This window comes from Lolium perenne, chromosome 6 (genome assembly GCF_019359855.2).
Source record: "Lolium perenne isolate Kyuss_39 chromosome 6, Kyuss_2.0, whole genome shotgun sequence".
Lineage (NCBI taxonomy): Eukaryota > Viridiplantae > Streptophyta > Magnoliopsida > Poales > Poaceae > Lolium > Lolium perenne.
This window is the reverse complement of record NC_067249.2, coordinates 79,538,402-79,552,688: the sequence shown is the minus strand read 5'-3', so window position 1 is coordinate 79,552,688 and position 14,287 is coordinate 79,538,402. Positions and strand designations below refer to the sequence as shown.

General features: G+C 45.7%; 1 protein-coding gene across 1 annotated transcript; it reads left to right on the top strand.

Annotated features, from left to right (window-relative positions):
• The first annotated feature begins 4,459 nt into the window (after nucleotides 1-4,459).
• LOC139832442 (uncharacterized) lies at nucleotides 4,460-11,812 on the top strand. Its single transcript, XM_071822205.1, has 2 exons — nucleotides 4,460-5,276; nucleotides 11,778-11,812. The coding sequence occupies exons 1-2, from the start codon at nucleotides 4,460-4,462 to the stop codon at nucleotides 11,810-11,812; spliced, it is 852 nt and encodes a 283-aa protein (XP_071678306.1).
• The last annotated feature ends 2,475 nt before the right edge of the window (nucleotides 11,813-14,287 follow it).

The window sequence follows — 14,287 nt, the reverse complement described above, 5'->3', positions numbered from 1 at the left end:
CCACCCCCAGGCCGCGCCAGGGTAGTGTCTGGTGGGCCTGTGGCCCACCTCTGGTCCTTCTCGGGTGTTCTGGAAGCTTCGTGGAATTTTAAGACTCTGGTCGTTGATTTCGTCCAATTCCGAGAATATTTCTTTACTAGGATTTCTGAAACCAAAAACAGCAGAAAACAGGAACTGGCACTTCGGCATCTCGTCAATAGGTTAGTTCCGGAAAACGCATAAAATCATCATAAAGTGTGAACAAAACATGTAGATATCATCAATAATGTGGCATGGAACATAAGAAATTATCGATACGTCGGAGACGTATCAATGAGTTCTAAATGTTGTGATGGATTCTACAAACAAAGGCAGAGTATGACATTGTTTTGACAATGACTGAGGATGTTTAAGTCGAGGAGTTCTTTGAGAACTTGGTGTAGTTCCGATAGTGTCAGAACTTTGAAGCTATATTGTGTGTGGCAATATTAGTTACATATTTCAGACCACGGAATTAAGGTTCCACCAGAGGTCTAAGCATATATGCCGACTCATTTGGAAAATGAGTGATGCATTGAGACGCAAATGAATTGCAAAATACATACGTTTCTGAGCATGTCAGATCCGTTGACTAAAACCTCTCCCGTGAGCAAAACATGATAAGCACCAGAAGGCCAAGGTGTTATATGTTTATAAATGTAAACTAGATTATTGACTCTAGTGCAAGTGGGAGACTGTTGGAGATATGCCCAAGAGGTAATAATAAATTAGTTATTGTTATATCTTGGTGTTCATGATAAATGTTTACATCCCATGCTATAATTGTATTAACCGAAACATTGATACATGTGTGTTATGTAAACAACAAGGAGTCCCTAGTAAGCCTCTTGTATAACTAGCTTGTTGATTAACAGATGATCATGGTTTCGTGATCATGAACATTGGATGTTGTTAATAACAAGGTTATGTCATTGGGTGAATGATATAATGGACATACACCCAAATAAGCGTAGCATGTGATCAAGTCATTAAGTTCAACTTGCTATAAGCTTTCGATACATAGTTACCTAGTCCTTCGACCATGAGATCATGTAAATCACTTACACCGGAAGGGTACTTTGATTACATCAAACGCCATTGCGTAAATGGGTGGTTATAAAGATGGGATTAAGTATTCGGAAAGTATGAGTTGAGGCATATGGATCAATAGTGGGATTTGTCCATCCTGATGATGGATAGATATACTCTGGTCCCTCTCGGTGGAATGTCGTCTGATTAGCTTGCAAGCATATGATTGGATCATAAGAGATGACATACCACGGTACGAGTAAAGAGTACTTGTCGGTAACGAGGTTGAACAAGGTATGGAGATACCGATGATCGAACCTCGGACAAGTAAAATATCGCGTGACAAAGGGAATCGGCATCGTATGTAAATGGTTCAATCGATCACTAAGTCATCGTTGAATATGTGGGAGCCATTATGGATCTCCAGATCCCGCTATTGGTTATTGGCTCGAAGAGGAGTCTCGACCATGTCTGCATAGTTCGCGAACCGTAGGGTGACGCGCTTAAGGTTCGATGTCGCATAAGTAGATTCGGAATATGAGATGGAGACCGAAGTTTGTTCGGAGTCTCGGATGGGATCCGGGGCATCACGAGGAGGTCCGGAATGGTCCGGAGAATAAGATTCATATATGGGAAGTCATTTTCAGGGTTACCGGAAAAGTTCAGGATTTTTCGGTATTGTACCGGAGGTTCTAGAAGGTTCCGGAGGGTACCATAGTGGGGCCCACCTATCCCGGACGACCAACATGGACCGGAGGGGTCGCATAGGCCCACATGGGCCATGCACACCAGCCCCCCAAGGCCCATGTGGCTATACCAAGTGGATAAGATCAAATCCCATGAAAATAGGGATTTAACTTGGGGGGGGGGGGGGGGAAGTTCCCCCCTTGTTTTGGCCGACCCAAAGGCTTGAAGGAGGGGCCAAGGCAGCCCCCCCACGCCTATGTAAGAGGGAGGGGAGGGCTGGGGTGCAGCACATCATCCCCCAAGCCCTAGCCGCCCCTCTCTCTCTCCTCCTTCTTCCTGCGCAGGCTTGGCGAAGCCCTGCAGGAATTTCTCCTCCACCTCCACCACCACGCCGTCGTGCTGCTGGGATTCCGAGGGGATCTACCACAACTCCACTGCCCGCTGGAACGGGGAGAGGATGGGCTTCATCGACACCGTACGCGCGACCGAGTACGGAAGTGCTGCCGGATTGCGGCACCGGGGACGATCGTCTACACCAACAACAAGATCTAATCTCGTAGGCTTTGGAAATCTTCGAGGGTTAGTCTCATATCAATCTCGTTGTTTCGATCTTGTAGATTAGATCTTGGATTTATTCATCTTGCGGTAGGAATTTTTTTGTTTTCTATGCTACGAACCCCATCAGGAAGAGACTATGCAGGCGGCGGAAGAGGCGGCCTGCTTGGTGGCTTCTCACCTGGAAACACAATGTTCTCCTTCCGCCATTGCACGGTGATTCTACGGGCTTCTCCCAGTTCTTTGATTTCCCCATCTTCACCTGCAGGTTGCTCAAGGACCAACTGCTGATAATCTCTCATCACTCCTTCGGCCTGGAAGAAGGGGACTTTTCGGTGCACATCCACCACCCCGAAGACTTCCTGATTATCTTCTCTTCCACGCTCACCAAGAACCGCATCGCCTGCGACCACTTCATCAACGGTCCTGGGTTCACCCTCTCACTGCGCCCTTGGTGCAAGCTCGCCCACGCCGGCTCAAGCAGGTTCGAGTACCGTGTCGAGCTCGCGCTCCGCGGCATCCCTGCTCAAGCTTGGCACCTCTCTACGGCAGAGCACATCCTAGGGCCTTCTTGCTGGATCGAGAGGCTCCACCCCGACACTTGTTCCCGCGCCGACCTTGCCACGTTCCGGCTCTCGGCGCGCACCCACGACCCTGCTTCCATCCGCACCCGCGCCACACTTGAGATCGTCGAGCAGATCCCTGCTCGCGTCCCTTCCCGTGCCCCATCCGTGGTCATCCTCACGTATCCCATCTCCATCTAGGTGATCCGCCCAGAGGTGGACCGCGCCGTCACGGCTGCTGGCAACCCCGCCTCTAGACAGGATGGTTCGGGCGGCGGCAACGGCGGAGGACGTGGAACCGGGTGCCAGAACCGCCGCCGTGGCAGGAAGCGCCGTCGCTCCGCCTCTGCGCCCCAAGGTAGGGCCGATGGCATGGCCGTCGATAACCTTGGTTGGAGGGAGCCACGCTGGCACGCGCCGATGGGCTGGCCATCAACCGCTCCTGGACTTCCTCCACGGCGGCGCCACCATCGCCGGCGCCGGAGAGGACCATGGCTCCATGGCCAGCTCCTCACCAGTCCAAAAGTGGAAAGAGCAACAAGACAAGACGCCGTAAAGGCAAAAGCAGGTCCAAAGCTGTTTCTGCCTCTGACCCCACCCTGCCTCCGACAGGATCTGCTGTGGCCTCGCCAACGCCAGATGGCGCTCCCGCAGTGGATGCCACTCCCACCTCGCCAGCGGGTGGGCCCCCGGAGATTTCAAATTCTCCACTACGCAGCAGCCACGTCGATGAGTCTGAGGTTCCGGAGACTTCTTGCGCCAACAGGGACCAGTCCACTACCAGCGAGGTGCCAGACTCGCAGCCTGTGGCTCCAATCCCAGCGCATGGACCTGATCCCCTGTCGGGACAAAGTGGAGATTCACCTGCTGCTGATCCCGAAGCTAGCTTGGACGCTTCTGCTGACCGGTCAACGGGGCCAGAAGACTCCGTGCAGGACAAGGAAAAGGATGCGTCCACCGACCCGTCTCCCGCCTCCACGTCGCCTGCGCGGGAAAATTCTGGGCCAAGCATGGGTGCACCCTCCTCCGAGGCCCAGCCCACCAACTGTGACAGCCAGGCCCATCCAGCTGCAGCTCCTTGCGCTACACCCCCACACAGGCGTTACGCGTCGCCGCCGATCACCTTGCGCCGCTTGCGCCCTCGTCCTCGTCAACCATCCACATCCCCGACGTCACCGACGCCATGGACGCTGGGAGACTTCCTTGCCGCGACCACCAAGCAACTCTCTGTTGCCCTGCCCACCCCAGGAAGACGCCCATGCCGGCCATCCCTCAACTTCTCGCCACGCCGGGGCCGCTCAGCCTCCATATGCAAGAGAGCTTCGACGTCTGCGCCGCCCACTGCAGAGCGCCGCGCTCAAGTTCAGCTCTTGCGCACGCTCGGTATCGTTGGGGTGGATCAGGTGATCACTGCCACGGAGATGAAGCTGTACGATAACATGTTTGCTACTCCGATACCACTACCCGTCCTCTCGGCCATGGCTGCCCTCGTCGACCGTGAGCTGCCGGCGGACCTCAACGCACCGCCCCTCGTGGCCCCGGCTGCTGGCAGGCCACTTGTGGCCTAGCCGCGCTGCGCCCCCCCCCCCCCCGTCGATCCTTGTCTCATGGATTACGGCCTTAGGATTGGTAACTGGAACGTGCGTGGCATGAATGCACGTGCTCGCCGCATTGCCATCAAATCGCTTGTAGACACCATGGATGTCTCTATCATTTGCTTCCAGGAAACAAAGATGGAGTTAATCTACTCGTCAACTGTCCTTGAAACCCTAGGTTCGGAATTCGATGACTACGTGTATCTACCGGCCATTGGCACGCGCGGAGGTATCTTGCTGGCGTGGAAGAGCAGGGCCGTTTCGATCACGGACCCAATGTTCACCACCAACTCGATCACGGCAAAGGTGTCCACGGCCGCTGGCACGCCATGGTGGCTCTCTGTGGTTTACGGGCCACAAGACGATGCCGACAAGATCGCTTTCCTGCAGGAACTGAGAGATGTGCGAGCGGCGTGCACGGGACCATGGTTGCTATGTAGCGATTTCAATCTCATCTACCAGGATGAGGATAAGAATAATGTCAACCTCAATCGTCGCATGATGGGCAGATTCCGTCGGCTTCTCAACGACCTCGTGCTCAAAGAGATCTACCTCAGCGGGCGCCGCTTCACCTTGTCGAACGAACGCAGCCCACCCACGCTGAGCCACATCGACAGGTTCCTTTGCACCACAGACTGGGAAGACCTACATGGCGAATGTCACCTCAGATGCCTCGCTTCGGTCGTTTCTGATCACAGCCCGCTGCTCCTAGACTGCAATCCATCTCCGGCAACTCATCGTCGCTTCCACTTCGAGGAGTTTTGGCTACGGATGGATGGCTTTCAGGACACGGTGGCTGGAGCATGGGCCTCCGTCATGGACGACGACTGTAATAACCCAGAACATAGGAACAACGAAGGGTAGATTTAGAAATGGGATGTGCATTTCATCGCAAAATGGGGGAAATTTTCGCGCCTTATTGCAACTAAACCTAAGAGGGATCGAGGTTCTCTCTCATTTTGCACTTAGGGTTAGGCAATGTGAGTTAGGGAAATTTCGACATGATCTCTTTTGTATCTTGTTGATTTGGGGAATGATTTCATTTGACAAATTATAACACATTGAACAATAAGCAATAAGCACTATGGAAATTGAATTCACAATTCAAATACAACTTATGAATTCAAATGACTTTGAATTTCAAATTAAATATTAAATACAATATTTAATCAAGAATATACACATTACATACATCAAAAGCTCATAAGAAAAACTTGAGCTTTATTGATAATCAACACAGATTACATTGTCTTTACAATATTCTTGATACAAGAATTGATGAATAATAAACAGAAATGAAAAAGAAAGATTACAATATTGTCCTAAACTAAAACCTAGACTAAATGACTTGAATGTCTTCATGGTCATATTCAACTTCAAAACCTGCAAAACAGAAAAGTAAATACTAGCCAGAATGTTAAGTGTTAGACAGAAATTCAGTTTGGACAGAGCACACTGTCCTGCACACTTGTGCTTGTCCAAAGCCTGGACAGCACAAGATAAGATCAAGCAGACCAACCCTGAGCACCACCAGAGGGCTCAAGTTTCAGCATATGAGAACACACAGCTCATGTGTGCTGTGCAAGCCACAACAAGGCAATGCAGGAGCTTAGTCACAAAGCAAGCCAGGCTTGTGTGTCATGGAAAGAGTAGAAGTAGGGCTCATATAAAAGCAGCACAAACCCTAGAAACTGTAAGAGTCGACCAGATAAGGATTCACTAGGTAAGGGTGAAGCTAGAGCAACATAGTTCATCCTGTTCTTGCTCAAGAACAGAGCCAACACACACAACCACTCAGCCACCAGGAATCATGGTGACCTAAGAAGATCAACCAAGACCTGGAGGTGAAGGGCTGGGAAACAAACCACAAGTCTGCAACAACAAAATATTTCACTCTAGGAGCTGGAACAAGGTATACCAAGTTCCTGGAGAAGATCCAATGGATCTAATCCATAAATCATGCATGACATAGTCATGGGATTGAGCAGATGCTCAACAGGGTAAATCATCACTTGGTTTTCACCAAGGATCACTGCTAGTCTAAAATCCTCTAAAATAGAAATCATCCAGATATAAATCTTGTGCACAGAAGCTAGCAAGCATGCACAGATGCACACAATAGCAAGATCTTATGCACAGATAGCACCAGTAGATGTATTGCAATGATCAGCAGCTAATAGAGACTACACAGAAAATCCTAAGTATATAACCATCAGTAAACCCTAGATTTCTTCACAGTCAAGCATATTGGCATTCATATCTAGTATGATCCCCAGATATGCAAGCAAAGATGTGTAGCCCACAAGATCCAACCAACCAAGTGAGCAACCAATCAGTAGCAAGGCTACTGAGGTCACATCACACTTAGCACCATTCAAAGTAAAGCCAAATACAAATCATCATTATCCAGAGATGGATTCAGATTCATTTGCTTGTCAATTAATCATGAACAGCAAATTCATACACAAGCAAGTAATTTAAAATCATCACTGCATAAGCAGTTCATCATGAATTAATTTATTCAAGCATGAAGACATCACAAATCCATGCTATTCATTGATAGTAGCACACTGTGAGGCAACATAGCACAAGTCACTGCATCATAGCCACTGGATCAAGTCCAGTGAGCTAGGAAAAGCAACAGCACATACATACAGTAGCATAGTAATGCTTGAGCGTCAGCATCAGTAAGGAAACAATTCACTTAGCCACAGAAATTAATCAGCAACCAAGTCACTGACCTTTAATTGATCAAATGGATCAATTGAATCAAGTCAAGCCACACAGATAAGCTAGCCAACAAGAAATGGTTGATCCAATGGATCATTGGATTACACAGGAGGCACAGAAGCACCTCACAAGCATCACTGGCATTCACAAGTGTCACAGATGCATAGAAGTACACCTAGACAAGCAAGTGTAAATTGCCAGTAAGCTTAGCAAGCTCATAAGCATGAACAGCATGGCATAGCAAGTTTATAAGCAAGTACAGCATAGCATAGCAAGATCAGAGCATGATAGGAGCAGTAGGCAAGCAAAACATGGCATGTATAGCAAGCAAGGCAACACTGGCCAGTACCAGAGACTGGTAAATTGGCCATAGCTTGCAGAAAATGGAAGCACAGGTAACTTAGGCAGCAATGGCAAGGCTCTATATGATCACAGGATCACCAGAGAGCAGTAGAACAAGAGGAAGAAGAAGCACAGTAGCTTGGGAGGTGCACAAGCATGGAGAGGAGAAGGAGAAGGAGCAGAACACTTACACGCGCCTGGTGGCACAGGCTATGGCATGGCGAGGCAGTGCTCGCGCGGCCATAGCAGCTGCAAAACCCAGGGTAGTCGCCGGCGTTACGCCGACGAACACGAACACGAACACCACCACAGCAGCACGGCAGAGACGACGACACAGGTAATGCGAGCAGCACCCGCGCCAGGTCGGTCTCAGGGGCGCACACGTCGTCGGCGAGGACGAGAGCTCGTCGGAGATCACCCAATCGCCCGTGGCGATTCTCTAGTGGATCCAGAGAGGAGGCGATTCGCCAGGAGAGGAGGTAATCGGAGAAACCACGCGGATAGATCGATAGATCGTCTCGCGGCGGTCCAGATCAGGTAGGTGGCGAGGTCAGGGAAGCAAGGAGATAGCCGGAGCACGGCGGCGGCCATGGCGGCGACGCCATCGCCTCCCGTTTCGCCAGAGATTAGGGTTAGGGTGAGCGAGTGAGAGAGACGCGTGAGTGAGTGAGGTGGGCCGCTTCGGCACCACCGACCCGCTATGGGGCACGCCTTAGTGGGCTGTCCCATTGGCTTTAGTTAATGGGCTGGCCCAATAGGGGGCAGGGGGTATTCTGGTCATTTCACAATTAAGAAAAAGGCCAGAATTTCACCAATTTTTTAATAAATAAAATACAACTCTAAAAATCCATCAAAAATGGATTAGTGAATGAAAAATTATTCTTAACCAGAATAAAATATGAAATAGAATTTAAGAAACAAATTCAAATTTATGAATTTGATGAGTTTAAAATAATAACTTGGAATTTCAAACTATTATTTCCTTGTATTTAAAAATCAAGGAAAGATCTCAAATAAGTTCAAATACTTATTTTCAAACATTTCAAGATGAAATTCTATTATTCCAAGTCATTTCTATTGAGAAAGGTATTTTCCAAAGGAAAGTATTCTATTCCTTTTTATTCCAAAAATATAGAGGTAACTGATACGTCTCCGACGTATCGATAATTTCTTATGTTCCATGCCACATTATTGATGATACCTACATGTTTTATGCATACTTTATGTCATATTTATGCATTTTCCGGCACTAACCTATTAACGAGATGCCGAAGAGACGATTCTTTGTTTTCATTGTTTTTGGTTTCAGAAATCCTAGTAAGGAAATATTCTCGGAATTGGACGAAATCAACGCCCAGGGGGCTATTTTGCCACGAAGCTTCCAGAAGACCGAAGAGGAGACGAAGTGGGGCCACGGGGCGCCGCCACAGTAGGGCGGCGCGGCCCAAGGGGGGCCCGCGCCGGCCTAGCGTGTGGGGCCCTGATACGTCTCCAACGTATCGATAATTTCTTATGTTCCATGCCACATTATTGATGTTATCTACATGTTTTATGCACACTTTATGTCATATTCGTGCATTTTCTGGAACTAACCTATTAACAAGATGCCGAAGTGCCGATTCTTGTTTTCTGCTGTTTTTGGTTTCAGAAATCCTAGTAACGAAATATTCTCAGAATTGGACGAAATCAACGCCCAGGGTCCTATTTTGCCACGAAGCTTCCAGAAGACCGAAGAGGAGACGAAGTGGGGCCACGAGGTGGCCACACCCTAGGGCGGCGCGGCCCCCCCCCCCCTTGGCCGCGTGGCCCTGTGGTGTGGGCCCCTCGTGCCGCCTCCTGACCTGCCCTTCCGCCTACTTAAAGCCTCCGTCGCGAAACCCCCAGTACCGAGAGCCACGATACGAAAAACCTTCCAGAGACGCCGCCGCCGCCAATCCCATCTCGGGGGATTCAGGAGATCGCCTCCGGCACCCTGCCGGAGAGGGGAATCATCTCCCGGAGGACTCTACGCCGCCATGGTCGCCTCCGGTGTGATGTGTGAGTAGTCTACCCCTGGACTATGGGTCCATAGCAGTAGCTAGATGGTTGTCTTCTCCCCATTGTGCTTAATTGTCGGATCTTGTGAGCTGCCTAACATGATCAAGATCATATATCTGTAATTCTATATGTTGCGTTTGTTGGGATCCGATGAATAGAGAATACTTGTTATGTTGATTATCAAAGTTATGTCTATGTGTTGTTTATGATCTTGCATGCTCTCCGTTATTAGTAGATGCTCTGGCCAAGTTGATGCTAGTAACTCCAAGAGGGAGTATTTATGCTCGATAGTGGGTTCATGTCTCCGTGAATCTGGAGGGGTGACAAGAACCTCTAAGGTTATGGATGTGCTGTTGCCACTAGGGATACAACATTGGTGCTATGTTCAAGGATGTAGTCACTGATTACATTACGCGCAATACTTAAAGCAATTGTTTGTTGTTAGCAACTTAATACTGGAGGGGGTTCGGATGATAACCTGAAGGTGGAATTTTTAGGCATAGATGCATGCTGGATAGCGGTCTATGTACTTTGTCGTAATGCCCAATTAAATCTCACTATACTCATCATAATATGTATGTGCATGGTCATGCCCTCTTTATTTGTCAATTGACCAACTGTAATTTGTTCACCCAACATGCTGTTTATCTTATGGGAGAGACACCTCTAGTGAACTGTGGACCCCGGTCCAATTCTCTATACTGAAATACAATCTACTCCAATACTGTTCTACTGTTTTTCTGCAAACAATCATCATCCACACTATACATCTAATCCTTTGTTACAGCAAGCCGGTGAGATTGACAACCTCACTGTTTCGTTGGGGCAAAGTACTTTGGTTGTGTTGTGCAGGTTCCACGTTGGCGCCGGAATCCCTGGTGTTGCGCCGCACTACATCCCGCCGTCATCAACCTTCAACGTGCTTCTTGGCTCCTACTGGTTCGATAAACCTTGGTTTCATACTGAGGGAAAACTTGCCGTTGTATGCATCACACCTTCCTCTTGGGGTTCCCAACGGACGCGTGCTGTACGCGTATCAAGCTCTTTTTCTGGCGCCGTTGCCGGGGAGATCAAGACACGCTGCAAGGGGAGTCTCCACATCCCAATCTCTTTACTTTGTTTTTGTCTTGCTTAGTTTTATTTACTACTTTGTTTGCTGCACTAAATCAAAACACAAAAAAATTAGTTGCTAGTTTTACTTTATTTGCTATCTTGTTTGCTATATCAAAAACACACAAAAAAAAATTAGTTACTTGTTTTACTTAATATCATGCATGTTTTTATTTCACTAGTTAAGCATAATGGAAAACAAAAAAAATATGAGAGATCTTTATGAACTTTATCTTGAATTAGGACATGATGTGTTTGAAGAGAGAATTAAAAAACCCATGGAACTTTATATGCATGCTAATCGGAATGTTATTACTATGAATGCTTTGAACACCATTGTTGCTAATGCTATGGAAAATTCTAAGCTTGGGGAAGCTGGCTTTGATGAGCATGCTCTTTTTAGTCCCCCAAGCATTGAGGAGAAAATTTTATTTTATGATTACAATATGCCTCCTATATATGATGATAGCCACTTTGTTGAATTTGCTCCCACTACAACTAATAAAATTGATTATGCTTATGTGGAGAGTAATAATTTTATGCATGAGACTCATGATAAGAATGCTTTATGTGATAGTTATATTGTTGAGTTTGCTCATGATGCTACTGAAAGTTATTATGAGAGAGGAAAATATGGTTGTAGAAATTTTCATGTTACTAAAACACCTCTCTATGTGCTGAAATTTTTGAAGCTGCACTTGTTTTATCTTTCTACGCTTGTTGCATTATGCTTCTTGAACTTGTTTATTTACAAGATTCCTCTTCATAGGAAGCATGTTAGACTTAAATGTGTTTTGAATTTGCCTCTTGAAGCTCTCTTTTGCTTCAAATACTATTTCTTGCGAGTGCATCATCAAAACTGCTGAGCCCATCTTAATGGCTATAAAGAAAGAACTTCTTGGGAGATAACCCATGTGTTATTTTACTACAGTACTTTGTTTTTATTTTGTGTCTTGGAAGTTGTTTACTACTGTAGCAACCTCTCCTTATCTTAGTTTTGTGTTTTGTTGTGCCAAGTAAAGTCGTTGATAGAAAAGTTCATACTAGATTTGGATTACTGCGCAGAAACAGATTTCTTTGCTGTCACGAATCTGGGCTGTTTTCTCTGTAGGGAACTCAGAAAATTTTGACAATTTACATGAGTGATCCTCAGATATGTACGCAACTTTCATTCAATTTGAGCATTTTCAGTTGAGCAAGTCTGGTGCCTCGATAAAATTCGTCAATACGAACTGTTCTGTTTTGACAGATTCTGCCTTTTATTTCGCATTGCCTCTTTTGCTATGTTGGATGAATTTCTTTGATCCATTAATGTCCAGTAGCTTTATGCAATGTCCAGAAGTGTTAAGAATGATTGTGTCACCTCTGAACATGTTAATTTTTATTGTCGCTAACCCTCTAATGAGTTGTTCTAAGTTTGGAGTGGAGGAAGTTTTCAAGGATCAAGAGAGGAGTATGATGCAACATGATCAAGGAGAGTGAAAGCTCTAAGCTTGGGGATGCCCCGGTGGTTCACCCCTGCATATTCTAAGAAGACTCAAGCGTCTAAGCTTGGGGATGCCCAAGGCATCCCCTTCTTCATCGACAACATTATCAGGTTCCTCCCCTGAAACTATATTTTTATTCCATCACATCTTATGTGCTTTGCTTGGAGCGTCGGTTTGTTTTTGTTTTTTTTGTTTTGTTTGAATAAAATGGATCCTAGCATTCACTTTGTGGGAGAGAGACACGCTCCGCTGTAGCATATGGACAAGTATGTCCTTAGGCTTTACTCATAGTATTCATGGCGAAATTTCTTCTTCGTTAAATTGTTATATGGTTGGAATTGGAAAATGATACATGTAGTAATTGCTAAAAATGTCTTGGGTAATGTGATACTTGGCAATTAATGTGCTCATGTTTAAGCTCTTGCATCATATGCTTTGCACCCATTAATGAAGAAATACATAGAGCATGCTAAAATTTGGTTTGCATATTTGGTTTCTCTAAGGTCTAGATAATTTCTAGTATTGAGTTTGAACAACAAGGAAGACGGTGTAGAGTCTTATAATGTTTTCAATATGTCTTTTATGTGAGTTTTGCTGCACCGGTTCATCCTTGTGTTTGTTTCAAATAGCCTTGCTAGCCTAAACCTTGTATCGAGAGGGAATACCTCTCATGCATCCAAAATACTTGAGCCAACCACTATGCCATTTGTGTCCACCATACCTACCTACTACATGGTATTTTCCGCCATTCCAAAGTAAATTGCTTGAGTGCTACCTTTAAAATTCCATCATTCACCTTTGCAATATATAGCTCATGGGACAAATAGCTTAAAAAACTATTGTGGTATTGAATATGTACTTATGCACTTTATCTCTTATTAAGTTGCTTGTTGTGCGATAACCATGTTCACTGGGGACGCCATCAACTACTCTTTGTTGAATTTCATGTGAGTTGCTATGCATGTTCGTCTTGTCTGAAGTAAGAGATCTACCACCTTATGGTTAAGCATGCATATTGTTAGAGAAGAACATTGGGCCGCTAACTAAAGCCATGATCCATGGTGGAAGTTTCAGTTTTGGACATATATCCTCAATCTCATATGAGAAAATTATTAATTGTTGTTACATGCTTATGCGTAAAAGAGGAGTCCATTATCTGTTGTCTATGTTGTCCCGGTATGGATGTCTAAGTTGAGAATAATCAATAGCGAGAAATCCAATGCGAGCTTTCTCCTTAGACCTTTGTACAGGCGGCATAGAGGTACCCCTTTGTGACACTTGGTTAAAACATGTGCATTGTGACGATCCGGTAGTCCAAGCTAATTAGGACAAGGTGCGGGCACTATTAGTATACTATGCATGAGGCTTGCAACTTGTAAGATATAATTTACATGATACATATGCTTTATTACTACCGTTGACAAAATTGTTTCATGTTTTCAAAATCAAAGCTCTAGCACAAATATAGCAATCGATGCTTTTCCTCTATGGAGGACCATTCTTTTACTTTCATTGTTGAGTCAGTTCACCTATTTCTCTCCACCTTAAGAAGCAAACACTTGTGTGAACTGTGCATTGATTCCTACATACTTGCATATTGCACTTATTATATTACTCTATGTTGACAATATCCATGAGATATACATGTTATGAGTTGAAAGCAACCGCTGAAACTTAATCTTCCTTTGTGTTGCTTCAATGCTTTTACTTTGAATTATTGCTTTATGAGTTAACTCTTATGCAAGACTTATTGATGCTTGTCTTGAAGTACTATTCATGAAAAGTCTTTGCTTTATGATTCACTTGTTTACTCATGTCATATACATTGTTTTGATCGCTGCATTCACTACATATGCTTTACAAATAGTATGATCAAGGTTATGATGGCATGTCACTCCAGAAATTATCTTTGTTATCGTTTTACCTGCTCGGGACGACTAGAACTAAGCTTGGGGATGCTGATACGTCTCCAACGTATCGATAATTTCTTATGTTCCATGCCACATTATTGATGTTATCTACATGTTTTATGCACACTTTATGTCATATTCGTGCATTTTCTGGGACTAACCTATTAACAAGATGCCGAAGTGCCGATTCTTTGTTTCTGCTGTTTTTGGTTTCAGAAATCCTA

Bases quoted from the DNA above. Each gene is read 5' to 3' on its own strand.
- LOC139832442 (XM_071822205.1), top strand. From the start codon at position 4,460: ATGGATTACGGCCTTAGGATTGGTAACTGGAACGTGCGTGGCATGAAT. The intron at 5,277-11,777 runs GTAATAACCCAG...TTTTCTCTGTAG, and splicing joins CTCCGTCATGGACGACGACT to GGAACTCAGAAAATTTTGAC.